The following is a 21,986-nucleotide window of genomic DNA, read 5'->3' as shown; positions in this document are numbered from 1 at the left end:
ACCAGAGACTGAGTGGTCTGCAGCTGAGGGTGGACAGATGTAGGACTGAGACATGGAGTGTTTTGATGGGAGGATCGTCTTTCACCTCCTGTCTGGGAGTTCCCCTGGTTCCCGCTGCATGGACCTTGGGGGCGCTTAAATTCTGTGTTTGACTGTAGTGCACAGATATGTATCTTGTGAAACTGTCATTCTGCTTCAACAACAAGTGAGCTGGAAAATTATAGTCTGTTTCAGTCGCCAGTTCATTCTGCAGAAACCCAGTTTTAGTTCTAACCAAGATCTTTGGTTGAAATCTTAATTTAAAATACAATGACAGTTACTCTTGTCAGTTAGTATTGATTCAAAAGAGCACACTGATGATTTAAGGAAGCGTTTAAACTCGGAGAAGATGGTTTTACCTTTGCTGCAGCTTTATTAAATCAAGAACAGACTCTTTCTTCGCACATTAGGGGAACTTGGAGACACTTGTGTGCTCACTCTTCATCCTTCAAGCTCACATTCCAGACCACACAATGATTCAATTAGATCTTGATTTAGAGGCTTTGTGTTGCATAAATTAGAACATAAAAGCACATCTTCTCATTTTGTCTACATGTGGCTTTATGCACATTTACACTGTTGCTCTCCTTGTTTTTCTGCTTGGAGCACAAGTGGAGGTCTCCGTGATGTCCCAACAGGCATTACATCATAGCAGCTGAGCAGCCCCGAAATGATTTCATGTGCCGTCCAGGAAAAAAAATCCATAACAGACAGCTGTGTAGCTTTCCTACTATACATCTATAGTGCTTGCCCAAATCCAACTTAACCCTCACTAAACCCTAAAACCAAGTCTTTCCCCTCAAGCAGGCCTGGAGAAGTTAGTAAGGACTGGCCAAAACATCTTCATGTTGGTTTTAAACTAGAAATTGTCCTCTCAACCATAAGGAGACAGACGAATACACACACACACACACACACACACACACACACACACACACACAAGCACATATGATTACTCCGATGACCTTGTTGGAGAGCAAGAATCAGACCCAGATGTGAAAGATGCAGCTCCACCCTCGTCTCTCCTGAGAACTGGTGGTGATTTAAATTTTCAAAAAGAGGAAAAAAATCAGTATTTGGATAAAAAAGGGGACTCTCGGTTACGTCAGTATATTACACTCTGCTTTATTTATTGAAATGGGGTGCAAGTTGAAGCCAACCCTTTATTTTATTTATGGATTTGGTGGATGTCTGTATTATCATTCACAATGTACCTCTCTCAGTAGTGGGGGACTGGCAGCCTAATGTCATGAATCCGACTGTCTTTGCTGCTTCCACTGCTTCTCATTACTGCAGTAATGCCGCCTAGCTGGTGAAAGACACAAATTGGCCACTTTGTCCAGAGGCAAATTTGTGAACAGAAAGTTTGGGCACTATATAGTGTGTTGAATAAAGGCTGCGTGTGGAGATATCCTTGTCTATTTACCATGTTCACCTTCTTAGCCTGAGGTTTTAGGTTTTAGGACTTTCTAAAAGTGCACCTCAGTCTTGTAGGACTGATTTTTGTCGGTACTTGGTCACAAACCTATTTTTTTGGGGGAAGATTTGGGCAAACAGAAGGGTCATGGAATCACAAAAGGTTTTTACCATTGTCAAGAGGACATTAACATCATTACTGAAGGGAATGTTAGTTTAACAAATAGGTGGTTTGATTTTTTTTATTGGAAAAAGAAAGAAAATGTTAATTTACTGGTTCATAAAATCACAACCTTCCTGATTCCATGAGCCTTTTCCATGTGCCTTTTAAACCTATGTAGTAAAGGCAGTTGAGTGTGATGCTGTGGCCATTGTGCAGTTAGAGTGCTATCCTCAGGAGTTTGAGGCTACCAGGTCACTCATATAGTGGATTTGCACCATTTAGCATGCTCCTCATATTCACTTGGAATGCTGAGGGAAATAGAGCAACTTTCACGTGATAAAAACAAAGACAAAACAGTGTAGGTGTATTTATCCAAAGAACTTTAATTTTCATGGATACTTGAAAACATGCTGGCTGTATCACAGCATTTAACGGAGGAGGTGAATGTCTCTTTGGCAGCCAGCTGTGTTTGTGCAGTGCAGAGAGGTCTGGTGCAGATCGTATGCAGGTGATGAGATGGGTGGTTTCCATGGAGCAGCACTGCATGTGAGTACTGCAGAGTCTCCTCAGTCCTCCAGAGAGACGACTCCTGTGGAAAAAACTAAAAAGATGATTACACTCATATCGGCAAAAAGACCCTGCAAATACTTGGCTCTCCATTTAACACAGTTACGTTTGTGACTCTGTATGTATATGTGTTTGAAACTGGCTTGAGGATATTTCCAAAGTGTGGTTTTGGGTGTGTTTCTTGCTCACACTGGCGCATATTTTCACTCTGTCAGTCTGCTGGAGTGAAGTCACCTATTTGGCCCTACACGTATCCAATCCTATGCCAGTTTTTTTCTTATTTTCTTGTGGTAGAACATAGATTTAATTATTTATTTAATCAGTTTTCATCACCATCACATTCAGTACATAAACAATGAAGTCATCTTTGCTGATAGTATATGAAAATAACACTGTTTTCCATTTATGGATGGACAACACTGCTAATGTTTTACCATATGGTTTATCCAGCTGTAAATCTGGAATTGATATTATAAGAAAGCTCAGACTGGATCAAGAGATAATCTGGACGCTGTAGTCGTTGGAGTGCCAGTGACAATAGTGCATGCTGTGGTCCATAATTACATACCACATTTAGTGTCCATTCACACTATTAGCACTTTTGACTAACATCACAAATGATGCATCATGTTGAGTGTATTGAACAGGGAGTACTGGAGGTGTGGTAGGGGGAGGGGAAGAACAAAGGAAACGGAGGGTATGGTGAGAAAACATGGTGCCTTATGGGAGAATGGTGCCTGGTTTTAAAAGCTACAGATGATCTTTTCTCGATCGCCCTCTTGCATTTCACATTCTGCCGAGGCGTAGGGAAGCATCTCTAGAAAGAGGGGGAAAAATGAAGGGAAGGAGGAGGAGGCAGGGTGGAAGGGGAGTCTCAGGCGAGGGAGAGGCAGCAGAAAGCATGGGGAGGAGGGAGCATTGCTGTGACTGCCGCCGCTGTCATTCTGCTGATGCGCGGTTCAGTGGCAGGAGGGTGTGCTGAAGGGAGGAGTGCGGAAAAAACTGAGGAAAGGAGGACAGGAGGAAGGAGAGAAAGGGAGCGCCTGGCAGCTCTGCAACAGCTGCAGCTGCAGCAGCCTGACAGAAGGAAAGAGAGGAAGGAGACAGAGGGAAGAAAGAGGATTGCCTTAAAGGAAGAATATATGTGTTTTTGTTGCACAAAGAGAAGGGGTCTGAATAAGGAAGCCTGATTTATCCTCGCTGATGCTTTTCTATATGGTCTCATGCAGGGGGCATACTTGGGAATAGTGTGAAAGGCAGAGGAGATTGGAAAATGGAGAGGACGGAAAATACAAAGGCATACGGGCAAGCAGATGGCAAAGGAGTTGGAATGGCTGCTAAAAGGACAAAGTCTGGACTGCCACAGAGCACACAGCGGAGTGAACTGAAGGTTTACCGGGTGGGTAGCTCTGAAGGCAGGATACCAGTGCCATCCAGCCTTCGAAAGCAGAGATCGATGACAAACCTGGCTGTTCTGACTGATGCTGAGAAAAAGTTGCATCTTTATGAGCCTAAGTGGTGCGATGACATGGCCAAACCTGGAGCAGGACAGACCAAGATGGGCAAGCCAAAGACAGCAGGAGGTGGCCTCAGTGCCGGAGGGGGTTCCCCTCTCTCTCGAAATCTATCCAAATCTGAGCATTCCCTGTTCCAGGGCAAACCGAAGCCCTTCAGCCCTTTGGCTGCTCCTTCTGCCCCGAGCAAGCAGAGCCGCATACCCCGTGCTCCTTACGCTGAGGTGAAGCCTCTGAGTAAAGCACCTGAGGATGGGAAGTCAGATGATGAGATCCTCTCCAGCAAAGCAAAGGCCAACGCTAAGAAACAAGGAGCTGGGGCTGGAGCGGAGTCCAGTTCCAAAGGCCAGATGGAGGAAGGGGGAGACAAGACCTTTCTAAAGGTGGACCCAGAGCTGGTGGTGACAGTGCTGGGTGACCTAGAACAGCTGCTGTTCAGTCAGATCTTAGGTAAGTGCAGCAAAGCAGTCTTGAAGCCTGTTCCGGTGCTTTTTGCCACCATGTGCTACAAACCAAACACCCTGCTTGTACAATCTCAGTGCTTTATTACAGCCATGATATGACATCTGCTTGCTGCAGCAGACACACAGTTTCCTGAAACCTATTTAATGCATTTGACCAAATATGTAGGGACAAATACAGGAAGATGTTGTCATTGTGCTTGCAAAGCCTGCTTTTCCTCATATTATTTAAGTGAATGCTGGCTCAGCTTGGCATTTTGACACAATACTCAATGGTTAGCTGAAAACCAAAGCTATAATAATGCTCTATTGTTCTTATTCCTGCAGGATGTCACTAAGGTGTCTGATGCTCGGCGGCATTGATTATGATGAATGTGTTTGCTTCCTTCTTTCATAACACTGCCGTCTGATTGCATGAATAAAAATCCCTTAAGGTTTGGGGGCTATTAAGACCAGACTAATCTTCTCTAAAGCCGTTGTTTGCTGCAACATGTGCTGATGCATTCAGGCTCCATCTACTGCTCGATGCATGATTGAGACATGGGGAACCGAGTTTGCCATTTTGAATTCATTTCAGGCATACACATACATATTTAGCTTCCACTCAGCTCCATCTACAGTAAGTGCAGCTCTGATGTACGTGTGTGCTACAGTGGAGGAAATGGCAGGAAATATCCTTTTTATAGACACAGTTTAGGATGGCTTGTCAATAGCAAAGTCTATGAGTGATCAAAATTGTACGATTGGAATTCTTATTACTATTTTCCCATTTTTCTTTGTATACCAAGGTGTAATTACAATTCTAAACGTTATTAAAGGTTGGGTATGTATCCATCTATGATCAATATTTTGTCTTGCCCAAATGATGAATTAAGCTTTTAAACCAATTATTTTCTTACTATAAATTCTAAACTTTGACTTAAGTTTCATAAAGGAAATAATGTTTTAGAGTACAATATAAAGGCTGCTAATTTTAACAATCAAAAGTTCACGCCTGTCATACACCGACAAGCAGCATTTGATTTGCCCTTCAATAACTTTCGTCGTTTCATTGCTTCAGTATCAAGAGTGCATGCTCCCTGTTGCATCTTAATGAGCACATCTGCAGTGATTTCATTTGTTTTCCATGCCTCATTAGCCTATATAGTTGTCTGTCAACTCATACCAGTCACACTTGAAGCCAATCTGTACAAAATAGAGGATAGCAGAAGGTCATGTATGACTGAATGTGACACAATCCAATTATTATTTTTTTTTTTTACTTCTGCACCACACCCACGTCTCCTTTTTGAGCCTAATTGCATAAAATGTGCAGGAGAATGCCATGGGCTGATTCATCTTCTCTTCCATTGGGTATCCAAATCAACTAGCAGTCATTATTTCTCAAAACAGGGAGTTTATCATCCTAATGAATTATTTATCACCATTTAAGATGCTAATCCCATGTGGGCCTTTGACACTCATGAGTCAAGTGTTTTTTGCCCATGAAAGAAAAAGCAGCCATCGAAATGGGAGTGGAAAATGAGAGACAATCATGGTATTGATTATTGACTTGTATTAATCAGTCGACTTTTAAGTATGGTAATGTTGGTGATGGTGTAACAGTCATTTATTTGTTAAACACTTCTTGTCATATTGTCCTTACTGTACATGTAAAGAGAAAGCTTTCTACTTGAACATATCTTTTTATTTACAGTCTAGTCGAGTGTATTTAAGGTCTGATTTCAGCTCAATGATGTACTTCTACAGTACGTATAATTATGACCTCAGTAAAATAATGCTTTTATTTCTGTATATAGAGGGTCTATTTGTTCACCAATGTGACATTAAGGGTGTTACACAGATTTGCTACATTCCACAGGCTCATGCATTAAACTTGCCCTGTACGTTTGTCATAGGAGCATTGCCTAGCATTGGCTCATCACAAGACCAGTCAAAAAAAATCTTCAAAAATTCTAATCAAACGAAGAAGACTGTTTCCCTCTTCCTCTTCAGACAAAGTAGCTGGTTTTGAACAGACACAACTCATTTGCTTGTTCTGTGCTTTGTTTATGATAAATGCACTATGACAGATACAGTATATTCCAATTTGAGAGGAGCACAGATAGCAGAACTCGTGGAAAAGCTCCTCCCTAGATAATAAGGACGTGAGCAAGCCTATATTTCACCTTAATGGTATGTGATCTGTCATGCAAGACATCCACAACCATAGCAATGGTCCCTCCAGCAAAAGGTATAGAGAATCAGAGTGGAAATAATGGGCAAAGTAATTGTCAGCTGTGGAGACATGCAGAGGTCACAGAATGTTGACTGTAAAGTTTACAATTTATCAAGAGCAAACGTTTATGTCATTCTATTTGCTCACGTTATTATGCACTAAAATGTGCTCATCATACCAGAAGCTGCAGACACCACTAAGCAAGTTTTATGTTGAAGTTACAGCAACGTATGGCATCACTGTACAAGCCAGCAAAGGGTACAAATTTAGGTACAAACATTTTTCTAGACATTTTAAAACCGCAATAATCAAACCTCTTTTAGTCTAAATAGGTTTGGATCATTGATCTTTCTTGATCTGTAACAATCTCGTCAGTCCTTTTCAATCTGGATTTCGACCACACCACAGCACCGATACTGGGGGCTGTGACATGTACCGTAAAGTAGAATTTTGTAGCTTTATCTGTGGCATGAACTTGTAACCAGTGCCAATGCAGACATTGCCAGGGGTTCCATTCACCTTGTTGTAATTTGATGTGCCATCAAAAAAAATAATCTTGGAGACATTATTTGAAGGTTAAAATCCTACACTGATACAGTGATGTAGCAGAAAGTTTAATTTTGTTATCACTGGATCTCAGTGCTTCATTTGACATGGTTTGTAGATTGGATAGGTGGGTGGTTTAAAATCTTAATTGAAAGAGCTGGACGTCTTTGTTACATTTGGTAACTGTGAATTTGAGTAAACCAAGATAACATGTGGAGTTCCTCAAGGCTCCATTCTTGGGCCACTCTTTTTGAAGATCTACATGTTCCCTTTTACTTATACCATCTCTTGCCGTACCCATGCTGATGACACACATTGCTACATTGCCGTGTCACCACATGACTACAGCCCCTTCCATTCACCAAGTAAGTATATCCAACAAATAAATGGGCGGATGAGCCATAATTTCCTCCAGCTCAATGCAGATGAGGCAGAAGTCATTTATTTTGGCCCCAAAAATGTGAGGTTAATGATCAGTGCTCAACTTGACTCAATGACGTCTAAAACTACAGACCAAGCCAGAAATAGTGCTGTCATTATGGGCCGTCTTAAAACATGGGAATAATTAAGGGATTTAAATCAAAACAAGACACAGAAAAACTTGTTCATGCCTTAACTGTGAGTAGGTTAGATTGTTGTAATGTTGTCTTTGCTGGTCCCAGTAAAAATCAGTCAACAGCAGCTGCAGCTCATCATACAAATTCATTTGATAATGATCATTGTTGATAAGAGTCTTGGCCATGTACAATAACAGGTGGGATGACCTCCACCACTCACTGTATCATCTGTCATTGTAAGGGATTCTGAAGAGCTAATGGTTCTTTATAGCTTCAAGGAAAACATCCTGTTCTATTTTGTTTGCGCTCTTAGAGCAACATCTTTTCTTTCAAATCTATAATACTAATTGAGAAATCTGACTCAGAGAAATGAGCTTCACAATAAACTATTGATGAAACATTTACAGGACGTGATGTTTATTTCAGGGAAAATATGTTTTGTTTTTCTTTGTTTAACATCACTATTTTATTTCTCAGGGTCTACAACAATATTAATAAATAACTTAGCGTTACAAGTCTTTGAAGGTTCTCATTGATCTGGTGACTAGTAAGTCCGAACATGAAAATGTAGCTTTACTTACTGGGGATGCGGTGGGTTGGTAATAAAGCGGGTTGCCTTTTAAGTGGAAGGATGTTGGTTTGATCCCTACTGCTGCCTGTCTGCATGATATGTCCCTGCATGGACAAGACATTGAACCCCAAGTTTCTCCTGATGGCTGAGCCCTTAGCGTGTGAATGAGTATGATACATGTGCACATATAGCTGTGCTGTATGAATGTGTGTGTGAATGAGTGGCAAGACTGTCGTGTAAAGCACCACTGGGTGGTCATCAAGACCAAACAAGTTATATAAATACAGACCATTTACTTTGCTCTACCTTTGCTCTATGTTTATACAGAGCACATCCTGTTGTGTTGTGTCATTCATGGGACTTTCCTGTTTCAGGCCTGCTTCATTCTGTGCAGGGTTTCCCTCTGTGTGTTGCAGGCATCACTGCAATGCAGGGTGTTAACGGACTGTCATTTACTGCACATACTGATTACAATCTTGGTTTATTGGTTTATTCCAAAAAAAGACAATGGTGACTGTGTAAGGCATACATTATTAACATTTAATTGAATACAATATGTTATGTTGTTCATAACACAACCTAGAAACATAGCAAAGTTGATTACACTAACTGGAATTCATCTTCAATAAGAATATTATTAAGAAACCATTGAGTGTGCCAGATCTGGTCACATATATAGAGATTGTGTCCCGCCATAGATAATGTGTCATTTGCATAGCTTTGTAAGGAAGGTTCGTTATTAAAGATACTATAGGAGCAGGAACGCGTGCGTGCGTGCGTGCGTGTGTGTGTGTGTGTGTCTGCATGACTTCTCGTAAAACACACATACTGAGTACACATACTGTAGTGAAATAGCAGTTCTGAATGTTTCATATGTGTTTTGTGGATGGCTGATCCACAGACCCTGACTCTCAAAGGAAACGGACCGTACAGAATGTCCTTGACCTCCGCCAGAATTTGGAGGATACCATGTCAAGTCTACGGGGTTCCCAGCTCAGTCATAGGTAAGTGCACTTAACATGCATGTTAGAATGTTGTATTGTTTCAGATGTGAATTAGGACTGATGTGTTGGATATAAAACCAAGCCGTGTGCATCTGCCAGGCAACGTCGTGAGACGTGACGGAGCAGTGGTATATGGCGCTCTCGGGATGAGAACGGGTTGGATGAAACCATAAGCCAAATTCTGTGTGTGATTTAACCTGAAAGGAAATGCACTCTAATGTGGATTATCTTGTTAAATTGATGAAAACCACAGTCATGTGTAAACAGCCACTTGAAAAGGTGCCACCTGGTAAACATCTGGCTTCCATCCCTCTTAAATAGCCCGTCTCTTTTTCTTGGTCATGACCGCATTCATGGGCATTTCTCTGTTTGGCTTTCAAAGGCAAAAGGCCTAGGCACTAATTAGTTGCACACCACAACACAGTAAAACACCCGTGGAGAAAAGGACTTCATTCAATCCTGAAACTTTGAAAGAAAAGTCCTCTTTGTATTTATAGTTACATTAATGAGCATTTCTGTGTCTCGGTGCAACATCAACTCGTGGTGCTGCTGCAATTCAACTTATAACTAATTTTTAGAGCTAATCTTAGCTGCTCTCAACTTAAACATCACATCCCAATAGCTATTGATAAATAACATAACAAGTTGGCATCTGTAGCAGTAATATAGCAGTGTAATAAAACCAAATAATAACTTTATTCAAACTGTATGAAATGATTGGTTGTGTAGAAACATACTTATGGGTAGTGTGTTCAATTTCTGTCACTAAAGAAACCCTTCTAAATATTACACACTGGATCTTTTAGGCAGTCGTGTAAAAGCACTTACAAATAATTAGCATAATGTAATGTCTCTTACAAAGCCCGGTCTCTTTTTCATCAAGAAGACTTCTTGTAATTCTGAGCAGTATATATCTAAATCATCACACTGTCACTTTTTGTTCTGGTTGGCATCACTTAGCCCTCATGTGGATGAATAATCCATCAACAATGGGTTAAAATACTTCCATGGCTGTAGCCATTGCAATATTTATTTGGGTGCATGTGGTTATGTAACTGGCAGACAGAAGATGCTTCTAACTATTTGGAGACATGTCTAACCCCAACCCACGCACAGGGGAGAATAGGAAAACTGTGATATGCACTGTAATGACTGTTTGCAGCAACTTTAATTAATTGTGGACATGCAACGCAAATGTCCTTGGTAGGAGAATGATATTGTCTGCTGGTGCTGAGTGTGACTGTATGAGGTATCTGGTCATCTGTCTCTTTGTAGCGGCAGTATCTGTCTCAACAGCCTCTTAGAACGGATTTATGGCAGAGAAAGTTGGTTCTCTGGTCTCATCCTTAACATTATTGCCGATATATTCAGTGGCAATCATCTAACTGCCTGAAATATGTAGAGGTCACACTAACTGACCCTCCCCTGATGTTTCTCTCCAGCTGTCTGGAAAGCAGTAATGTGGGCTATGACAGTGACGAGACCAACGCTCGTAGCATATCCAGCATGTCCAACCGCTCTTCACCTCTCTCCTGGCGCCACGGCCAATCCAGCCCCCGTCTTCAGGCAGGTGACGCTCCTTCAGCCACAGGAGGATACCAGGGGAGTAAGACCGGCTCCCAGTACACCTCCCATACGATGCCATCTCGCTCCAGCCGCCTCAGCAACACATCTCGCATTGAGCTTATCGAAGGCTTGGACGTGGATGCCATTGACCTCAAGTCTGGTTACCTAAGTGACAGTGACCTATTAGGAAAGAGGCTGCCGGATGACGATGACGACAACCTGGCAAACGGGTAAGAGAATCTGAGGGTAATTGTGGTTTTGAAACCTGTTGTTGCCATGATGAAATGAGTCGATTGAGAGACTGCAGGCAGTTGGTACTGGGTTGTCCTTTCAGCCTCTAACCACGTGACTTTGAAAAAGGTCAGTCGCAGGCTCTCACTGTAATTGCTGAACAATGTTCCGCACAACCTTTCCGTTTCATCTCATTTGGATGCACAGACCGTCAACTGCGGTGCCAAAAACCTTTATGAAGAAATGCTATATCGTGCTGTCATGGTGGATTTCTGCCATTGCCAAACCAATCAACAAGCTTTCACCTTCAGTCTCTGCAGAGGCACTTCCTTTCTTGCTCTTTAACGATTATGTCCAAGTGCTTTTTACTTTGTCAGAATCGTTTTGCTGACTCTTCACAGAGCAGATAACTTATCAGTTATTTTTTGTGTTATGCAGTGAAGGCACCACCTTACCTTTAAAATTACAGCATCTGTGGTTGGCAGAGACATACAATAGACTATAAATGATCCTGGCAGCTGGGTTGAAAGACCTGTAAATAAGTACATAAATAACAAATATTGGTATGATCTATCTGTGAACAGCTCTCTTTTGTTTTTATTCCTCCTGGTTTTTGTTGTCACCCTCTTCTTATTCTTATTCTTATTCTTATTCTTATAATAATAATAATAGTTTTTGCATTTTTTTTATCCAATTCCTTCCCTCCACTTGACTTAAATGACAGTGAGAGTCGGAGAGAGAGGGAAGGGAGACAGAATCGAGGACAGCTCTCAAGCAGCTTTATCGCAATTGCACATGCAGTGGGATTTAAGATCAGCCTGGAGTTCTCGCCAGGCCCCGCAAGCTGGGTCACATTCTGACTACGGAGAATGTTAATGAGAAAATGAAGACATGACATGAGTGGATGAGTAGAAATTAGAACTAAAGAAAGAAGGGGGGTGTCAAATTTATGTGGGTTTAAATGAAGCACTGTAATATTTGCATTGCTGGAGGATGGCATGAAAGATTGGATGTTAAGAATCAAAAGAAAAAGAGTGTTCAGCCATTTTTAGCACCTGGGAGGAGAGAGGTGAAAGCAATCAGAGTAGAACCCTGAGCAGGTTAGGATTAAATATGGATTATGTCATACAGGTCCATTCCTCACAGTCCATGCCCTCAAAATCCACTTAAATCGGACATGTATTCTGTTCCTTCTCCTGCTGTATCAGCTCTGTTGGGGTGATTCATATTATAAGTGTGAAGTGAACTTGGAGCCTCACCCGTGCTTTCTTTCACCATTTTTTTTTTTTTTTTTTTTTAACATAAACCACTTGTTTTTTTGTTGTTGTTTTTTTGCATGTGCCGCATCATGTTCAGTGTTTGCCACTAATGTCAGCGGGCCCCGGATAAGTGTGACTGCAAGACACCCTGATTGTTATAACTGATCCCTGCATTAGATTACCACTTATGCCAAGAGGATTATGGGTGTGTTTTGATGCATACATGCTATGAAAATGTCCCTGTGGGTTGTCTCAAGAATGATAATGGGATATTGTGACTGCCAAAATGGACTGAAATATGGAAATCCAGTTATTTTCTCTCTGACCTTGAGGTTTATGCTCGTGCTTGGAAGATAAAACTGATTTCCATGCTGGTCAGTATTTCCATGTATATTCAGTGGGAAGTATCCCCGATTCCCCTGCAAGACTACTGGAATACTCTTTATCAAGATAACAACAACTTTTGTCATACTGTACACGACTAGCTTATCTGTTTTGATGCAGATAAGTTTTTCAGGACTGCGGGTCCTCATTTCCTTGCAATGGCATCTTCTCAAAAAGTCTCTGATACATTTGCATTTCTGTTGTACATCCCTTGTCACACACTCGCACTAAAGCTCATTCAGAACCATTAGCTACCAGCTCATGAAAATAGATCAGGCTCCTCTTGCGTAACCATGGAAACCAGCTGGAAATAGACTGCAAGGCGAAATGTGGTTTGAGCTCCCTTTTTTTTACTAAAGTACATTTTTTTTTTGTATATTTTAGTTCTAATATACTTGACAGCATCAGAATTGTGAGAATGTTTGCAGATGCAATTCCGGCATTTTGTATAATGTCTGGATGGGCCTGGAAAAATAAGAAACTAGACATGAGCAAAATGGAACTGCGGCACTTTAGCGTCTGATGGATATTGATTGATTCACACCAGACAACACTGGCTAGCTAAGGCTGAACGTGTACACACTGATAGTAATCACTGCTCCTGTGTGTCTGCCTCATCGTTAATCTGATATCACATACAGCCCCATCTTTCTGTCGGAGAGCTTCAGAGATTAATGATAATCTGGTTTGGACAAATTATTTATTCTCTCTGTCTGGAAATATGAACCATTCTTATGTTATCCGATGCTGTGATTGCAAATATTAGTGTGTATAATGATTATTTTCACCACTAGGTGGCAGATGTATAAGAAAAAGAGCATTCATTTATTCATTGTCTACCGTTTTATCGCCAGCCATTCACACCTATGGTGAATTTAAAATGTCCACTTAACCTCCATGTTTTTTGGACTATGGGAATAAACAGGAGGGGAGAACATGCAAACTCCATACAGAAAGTGTTGCAAAACTGGGTCTTTTTGCTTTAAGGCAACAGTTCCATCCACTACCTTGCCGTGTGACCCCAGAGAAAGAGCAGTGAGTCACAAATTCACATTTCATGACGAACTGTTTACTCGTTTATTATCTTTTATGGCTGCAAAATGCAAACAACAGAGTTGCGTTTCCATTTCTCCTACTCCTCTAAAAACACATCCTGGCCTTTAACTTTGTAGTTTCTTTACCGAGTCGTCACCAACTTTAAATAATGTCGGGAAGGTTGTACTTTTATAACAACTTAAAGAGCCAGAAATTGTAGCCTGCTGCTGATCATTATAGTGAACTAAAACAGACTCAAAAATCTGAGGCGCTGCAGAGCCGTGTGGGACATTTCTGTGTTTGTTATGACGAGGAACAGCTTTGTTGCAAGCTTTGTAGTATGTTGCAAGAAAAGGTGTTTCTGTTTTGTCCCTCTCGTGGATTAACGCTGGACTAACATTTAATACACTAAAGCAGTCTTAAATACCTCTAAGTATTTATCATGACAGTTGTATATTACTTGATATACATTGATATAATGTATAATAATCAACAGCGTAGTAGCTATCACTTGATACAGTGTATCTCACTTAAATATTGGCTGCAAACCAGAGTGTTTTTGCCGATTTACTCTCAATCATGTAGTTTTATGATAATAAATCCCAGCACTTAGTGAGAGACCAACTTTGTTTCATGCGTCAGTGGAATGTCGAGATGGCGTTTTATTTAGCTCTGACCGCGTCTGGCCACGCCAAGAATCATAACCGTTTCCTGTGGTGGCTTTCTTCACACCATGTTGGTAAAGTTCAACCATCAGTCATGTGATATCTGTCAGCAAGCCGTATTTAAAAAGCTGGTTTTACGAGGAGCAATCATCACATTCAGTAGCAGTAATCATAATTACAGTATATTGTTGGTGTTTGGTTTGGTTTTTCCATAATCTGGCATGTAAATGATCTCTCCTATACAGCGTTCAGGCTCATTTTATTGGTGTTCAGTCAGTTATGGTTAATGTTTTGCAGGCACTCATCTGTAATATTATGTGAGCACAGGTTCCAGTTAACTTTTTATGTCTTATGCAAACGTTCATAAGGAAAATGACTTGTTTTTTTCCCTAATGTGAGCCTAATGTTTGTAACAGAAACCCTTCCATTTCACAGGATGCCCATATACTAGAACATAGCTGACGTGTAATATGACGATGAACAAGGCAAATATCTTTCAGCACATGGTTTGCCTTTAAACTCTCACAACTAAAAAGGGAAGCAGAGTCGGGAGCTAACCTGTAATTAAGAGCTGACAATGAGTGCAGTGCTGATGTAAATGGTAAATGGACAGCATTTAAATAGTGCTTAAGTAGTATTAACGGCCACTCGTATGCATTGACACATAATTCAAACAGCACTTTTATGGCTGATCTTGTCAAACGGCAAACAAAGTAACCTACACACCGTCATAATTAGTGCAGGTAAGAGAGTGTGTGGGATTCTGTTATGTGATGTCTGAATGTCTCCATCTAAAAAAAATAACAAAAATCACAGAATCAAGTGCTGCTTAACCTCTAAAAGGCCGTTGTGTTCTCTTTCCAGTGTAGACTGGTATGTTGCAAATATAACAATTTTGGTGATGATTAAGAATTGAATATTATAATATGCCACAATATATTTCTTATACGATAAAACTCTCTTGGGTTGTCACAGACGAAATGGGTGGTTTTTACTGTTGATGTGATGCTCAGCTTCGTAGTGCTTTAGATCTCATAACGGCACCAGCTGCCGTTCATAGCCTCACGCATGACAATGAACAAAGCACACTAGCATTATGGCTACGTTACAAGGGAAAGAACCGGTATATACTACCCTACTGTATAGTGTATGTCTGTTATCATGGGGATTTGCGACTGTACCACCAGCTTGTGTCTTTACACGGCAACACATTGTGTAGGCAGCAATACGGAGAGTACAGAGAAGCGAGGCTTGTTTCGAAGCATCACACCTCAGATCATGCGGCAACATGGCTCGGGATGTGCTGCCATAGCAACCGTCTTCCACTGACCCAGTGACGGGCTGCCTTGTGTGTCAGTATAGCTTTTGAAATGATGCGTGTGTGTGTGTGTGTGTGTGTGTGTGTATATCTCTCTCTCTCTCTCTGCTGATTTGTGTTGGATGGAGAGATGGAGAAAACGAGAGCGAGACATAGTGACAAAGAGAGAGCACAGAGAGCTGGCTGGTGTGAAGATGGCATGCTAACTAACCACTTGATTAGATTGTTTTGTAATTGACTCTGTGGGGGAAGAGCTGTCTGCCAATAAGGCTATTGTTTTTGTTTTTCCATTTGCATCTCTGTATTGCCAGGATTTTCATTAGCTCTCGTTGTGAAAAATCATTTAATTCAAGCACTTATTTTTTTTCTCCCAAATCTGGTTTGGAATGCTGAATATTTTCCCCTCACAAGCACTTTCTGCATCGCATCACTCTCTTCTCCTACATTACTGTACATGGTAGATAAGCCCTCTGCTTAGTTTCTTCCTCTGGCAATGTCATTTATGTGGTAACCAGAGTAAAGCTTTCCCCAAGGTAGTTGGGTGACCTGTTAAAAGCAGGTCATGTACGATACGATTGTGTGTGTGTGTGCAGTTTTCTAAATATTGGAATACTTTACAGCTTCACTCATGGAAACTATGGGTATATTGACAAACATCATAATGCAATGACAGGGTTTGCTGCGGTCATGCGATCCTGGATCTGTTCCCCTGGCAGTCTGCATTTAATTTCCCTTTTTTTTTTTCGTCTTTGCTTTAGCCCTTTGCTGTTGAAACCTCACACGTTTTCAGACTCATTTCGAATGCATCTGCACTTTAAATGTCCTCTCTGGACTGTTCTTCCGCCAGTGCTGCTGGGATTCTTGTTCAGTGAGACCACTACATGCTATCGGTCAGTCATAACTCAGCGAGAAAGTATGTGGTTCTGTTGCCTCTGATACAAACCTCGTTTTGAAATGTTTTATTTGGACCTGTGTAAATTTGTAAGTTGCACATGTCTTTAGAAGTAGCATCAATGAGTTATGAGTCATTATTTGGCAGACACCGGGCCCCCCCCCCCCCCAAGGTCAGCAGCTCAAACACATCTGTTGTCAGTACGGAGTTCTCATCCCCCAAATAAAGATTAGTGAAAATACTGCATCGACGTGGCCCTCACCATCACCCACCCCCTCTAAAACCAACCCTCACTATAGCATCACCAGCCACATAAATAATGGACCATTACAAATGCACCCCAGGGTGTCTGAATCATGCCTGTATCATGTCTACATGTGGTCATCTGTGTGTGTGTGCAGTTTGAACACAACCAGTGATTAATAACATAATATAATAAGTGGACTTTTCCCCGAGGTGGACAAAACGCATAAATCACACTATAAATCACAACAATGAAAATCCTACCATATATTCTACTTGTTAATCCAACATTCCCCGTTCATTTACTGTGTCCCTTGGCGTTGGTAGAGAAATATAAGATGCTTAAAATATGTATCATGCTGTGTTTTTTTTTCCCGATTAGCTCATTATTTATCAGGTTATGTAAAATGTGGCTCCGCTTCAGCTCTGTGTTGATGTGAAGCCGCGTTGAAACAGTTCAGTATTTAAGTGCTGTATCAATCATGCTGATATGAATGCGTCTTAGTGGAGCTGAGATAAAAAAAACAAACAAAAAGAAAACAGGGCCCAGCACAGAGTCATAAAGCAAGAACAGCATTATATTCTAGACTACCAGGCTGTAAATGTTTCCCGCATGAGATTGTTGGTCTCAGGGCTGAATAGTGCATCAGTACTGTGGGCTGCATCTGTGTGGTGGAAAGTTTCCTGCCTGAGGTCGATGTAGACTGTACATTAATTTCCAGTCCAATAATCAGGCCGTCGCTCGATTATTCAGTCAGATTTCCGGGGCGTTTTTGGGCAGGGACGGGTTGGTGTGCAACCGACTCGGACGCATCCACTGATGCATCTTCAGCCTGGTTACTCGATAACATGAAGGCATATCAATCATATTTGTTTGGATGTAGTCATGCATAGAACAGTGAAAATTAGGTAATGGAGCCTTTTTATCTGAAATCCTTTTGAATTAATTGGACCTAAATGGACAGTGTTTGTCTCAGAATCCAATGGCTAAAAATGTTTAAAAAAAAAAAAATAGTGACTCCATTCTTTGCTTGCCTTCAGGCACTTACATAGCATGTATACTGGTCATTAGAGTAGCAGGGCCAGCTTTGTCTCACAGAGTCTCCTGCTGGAAACTCTATGTCATTACACCACATGGAAATAGCAACACATTTACTGTATCAGTATACTTTCATTATATTTTGTAAATTGATGTTAATGAATGTATAATTCAAATGTTTTATGAATGATTTATGAACTTTGCTATTTAAAAAAAAATTTATAATGTGGTCAGCCAAACATACATGTACGTACCCCCCCTTCTTATTATAAACCATTTATGACCACGGGCAGTTTTCATGGTGCAGACTGATGGCCCCTCGGCTCCAATTGAGCCTACTAAAACAGTAGGGTTAACCTTACCCTAACCCTAACACACCACAGTGACAACAGTTTGGGGAAGGACATTTTTTTCTTGCATGATTTATTTGCCAAGATTGATGTGACATGAAGGAATCTCTGCATGTCAGTGGAATCTCATCCAATTCCTATATAATTATTTATATATATGTGTATATATATATATATATATATATGTATGTATGTATGTATGTATGTATGTATGTATGTATATATGTGTATATATGTATATGTGTGTATACATATGTATATGTATATATGTATGTATGTATGTATGTATATATATGTATATATGTGTATTTATATATATATATATATATATATATATATACTATATATATGTGTATTTATATATATATATGTATACATACATATATACTATATTGGCATTTTCAGATTGCACACAAGTAACACATATATTACGACGAACCTAATATTAATGTTGAAACTTGTATATGAGAAAAAGGAATAATCCTTTTAAGCTTCAAAAACATCTGAAAAAGCGCAACCATTTTGTGAAACATTAGCACCTGGCTTCAATAATGATCTTGCAGCTGAATGGGAGCAAATCCCTGCAGCCGTGTTCCAGAATCTTACGAAAGGCCCCCTGTAAAGATTGGTTTTTAGCTGCGTATAAATACCCACGATTTTGAAGGATATTGTCAAAAAAAAAATCCCACATAGACCTCATTGTTCACGTGTCAACATAGTTTTGGCCTCATGCTGCGTTTGATTGTTTGTAAGGTTTTCACCCTGGCTGAGCTCACACTGTTGAAAAACGACTCTTGTCATGAGCTTGTTAATATTTGAGCTGTAATCTGATTTACGACTACGTGATTGCCATTTGACTAAATATTTAAATCCCTTTTTTTTTTGTAACTTCTTCTCAATACATTTTAAGATAGATGTTTTAGCGTTGTATGTTGCAACACAGTTTACTGCACCAGTTGGGGGGGGTGGCAACAGTGATATATCAGAGGTAACAACAGTAAAGGTCAGATCATGAAAAGGGCCTTGTGTCTGTTAACCTCAGTGAAAACATGGAAGGGTCCTCACGGCGTCCTATAACTCCTCGCAGATGGAGCCAAATCTCTGTTTTAACGCTTTATAAATAGTCGTTGGTGGCGATGTTAATGAATGACCTCATCGAATACACAGAGGATGTTTCTGACCCGAGCCGTTTGGTTATCAGTGTAGGACAGCTGGTACAATGTACAGGGCAAACACGACTACAAGCCTGTTTTTTTCTCGCCTGTTTGGCAGCTCTGTGGCCGGACTGAGATAAACAGGAAACACATGGAGACACTGGAACAATAAACCATTTATTTCAGTCACCACAAAGACATGAGCATCCAGGTTGCTCCATGTGTTGCTATGATACGCGGATTATCCAAGGGGTACAGTATTTCAATGACTTCTTTCTTGTTTGTATTCAAAACAGAGCAACAAGTACGGGCGGCGATCTGAAGCTCTCCTGCTCTGATGTTGATCACAGCGATGATAATGAAAGTAGAGGCAGACACAACAAGCTTGTATCTCGCAAACATCTCAGTCTGCTGAAGACATTTTATTGGACGGATCTGATGTGCACACTGGCAGGAGAGAGGGGGGAAAAAAAGAAACTGCATTTATGTTTTAAAATGTGGTTCGATGTGGAAAAGCAGACAATGGTTTGTCTTTGTTTGTGAAGTTTGAAAATATGGAATTGGGTTTATTGTAAGCATATTAGATTTCCCTTGCTTTGGAATCTTCTGTAAAATGAAATGAGCAAAGCGTTCATGCTGTTTTGTTAAGTAGTATATGTTTGACATAAAATAATTCCAGCTGGACTCAGGCTGGCAGGATGGGGTGTGGGATCTCTTTGGCCCACAGAGGCTTTACCTCCTTGGTCTACAGAGCAGAGATCTGGTGAGATCATCGCCATGGATGTGTTCCACTGCTAATGAGAAGGGAAGAGGAAGGTTTTCCAAGGCTACTCATGCCTCAGTGGAGGTCCCTGTGTCATGTGTGGTTTTGTGGTTTTACTTGCAGTGATTTCAGAGCTTACCTTAAACTGAGTTTTTCCAATGCGACCACAGAAGGTAATGAGTGAAGCTGGAAAACGGGTTTATTTTTAGTGACATGAATGATGGCAATAATCTCCTTAAATGTAAAAGGATATGTTAGAAAAAAACGACTCATTTAATTGCTGAGATGTTTCAGATGTCAGTTCCAGATGGACGTGACACTGTTGTCACTAAAATAATAGTTACACCATGGCCATTCTGAAACACTAATGAACAGAGAGAGTGCAAAATGAAATGAAAGACTGACTTTATATCGTATGAAAATATCTGCCCAGCTCTTATGCTGAAGTTTCCTACTCAGCAGACATAGAGCATCATGAACATAGATGTGTATTACGTAGTATATAATAACTAGCATAGTTCTTCTCTTAAATCAGACTTGTTTTTCCTCAGAAATACAGAGTGAATGTTGGGGGTCATTGAAGGTTGTTTAGTAATCTACGATGGAGCTATGCACAAACTTATCTCCCCCAGTGATGACACACAACTACAACTCCTCCATGCTTTTACTTTTTTTTTCTTTTTTTTCGACTCCCTGAAGCAGTAGTTTTTCATGGTGCAAAACGTTGCCGCTTTGAGTGTTGCACGCAGCCTCGTCGGGATGTTTACGTCCGCGCTGTTGTCGGCACCTCGAGTTCCGATCGTTGAATTTAAGAGGCTACTTACAAAATTGTTCCTTCTGTGAAGAGGGGGAAGAGCTGCTTTGCAAATACTGTTGCAAAGCCAAGTACATTATGCAAACTATGCTCATAATGCATGTATTTGGAAAAACAATAAGCAAATACTCTGGATCCTTCATTTAATATGGACGCTATCTCAAAGGAACTCTCCAACAATGTAGTATTACACTTCCATTAAGTCGAAAGACACATAATGAAATTAAAGAGAGGATATTTGAGGACAATTAATATCTCCTGGACAATTAGAGATTAATTGTTCGGGAGATAGGTTAGATCTTGTTCAATGTAAAGAAAATATGCTTACTGATTTATTTGTTACTTGTGTGTATATGTATGTGTATTTATAGTTATATATATATATATAGCACATTTCATACACAAGGGCAATTCAATGTGCTTTACATAAAACCAAAACGACATTTAAAATTGTTGAAACAAATCAAAATGTGCAATATGAACAAAACCCCAATTATAAACAGGTCATCTGTGCAAAGTCAACAGAAACATTAACCTGCTTTATCAGCCGTTGCAGAGTAATCAGATTACTTGGTGGTGATCACCATGGTTACCACAGCCGGCCAGACTCCCCTCTCTCTCTCTCTCTCTCTCTCCCCCCCTCGCTCTCTCTCCTCCTCTATCTGAGGTGGTGGAATAGGAGGAGGGGGTGTGGAGCTGGAGCCGCGTGTCCACAGGCTGAGTGACTGCCTCTCTCGCTCGCCGAACGGGGAGAATCTCGGGTCTCAGCTCGCTGACGGATATGAACTTTGATCTCATCACTGCGGTGATGTGAGGACGGCGTTTTACTTTTAATTAAACGTTGTGTCACAGATGACGGGTCGTGTTTTTGTCAGTAAAGTGTCTTCTTCTCCCCCTCACTCGGCGCCGAAAGCGAGAAGAACAGTGCGTTTTACGCCAAGGTAAAGGTGATTATTACGTCAGTGACTCACTGACAAGACAACTTTTTTCCGACGCTGTTTTAATGTTGTGAATTTAGTTCGGCTGCCGTGTGTGACCATTATGTGAACATGACTTTTAAAATGATTTACCGTTGAGTGACATTAGCCGATAAGTCTACCAGTTTACCAGTTTTATTCGGCTGTTTTTACTCTATTTTTTTTGGTGCTTTAGGGAATAATATTACGCTGAAACTATTTTAGTAGACAATGGAGTTCGGTAATCGGAGCACGTTACCA

At 40.7% G+C, this 21,986-nt stretch overlaps 1 protein-coding gene and 1 long non-coding RNA gene across 8 annotated transcripts in view; one reads left to right on the top strand and one right to left on the bottom strand.

Moving 5' to 3' along the window:
- Nucleotides 1–21,986, top strand: part of nav1b (neuron navigator 1b) — an 84,437-nt gene that overhangs the window by 38,274 nt on the left and 24,177 nt on the right. For 4 of the 7 annotated variants that reach the window (XM_058631399.1, XM_058631397.1, XM_058631396.1 and 1 more), the window contains exons 4-5: nucleotides 8,954–9,056; nucleotides 10,499–10,852. In XM_058631399.1, the coding sequence (XP_058487382.1) occupies nucleotides 8,954–9,056; nucleotides 10,499–10,852 (457 nt within the window). Of the gene's footprint in view, nucleotides 1–3,105; nucleotides 4,150–8,953; nucleotides 9,057–10,498; nucleotides 10,853–21,986 lie in introns of those variants that run through there. The other 3 variants (XM_058631402.1, XM_058631401.1, XM_058631400.1) reach the window with 2 other exon arrangements.
- LOC131460697 (uncharacterized) overlaps nucleotides 1,982–21,986 on the bottom strand; it is a 27,584-nt gene continuing 7,579 nt past the window's right edge. The window contains exon 2 of the long non-coding RNA XR_009240402.1: nucleotides 1,982–2,207. This is a non-coding gene — a long non-coding RNA (uncharacterized LOC131460697). The remainder of the gene's footprint in view (nucleotides 2,208–21,986) is intronic.

This window comes from Solea solea, chromosome 6 (assembly GCF_958295425.1).
Source record: "Solea solea chromosome 6, fSolSol10.1, whole genome shotgun sequence".
Lineage (NCBI taxonomy): Eukaryota > Metazoa > Chordata > Actinopteri > Pleuronectiformes > Soleidae > Solea > Solea solea.
This window is presented reverse-complemented; position numbering and strand designations above follow the sequence as displayed.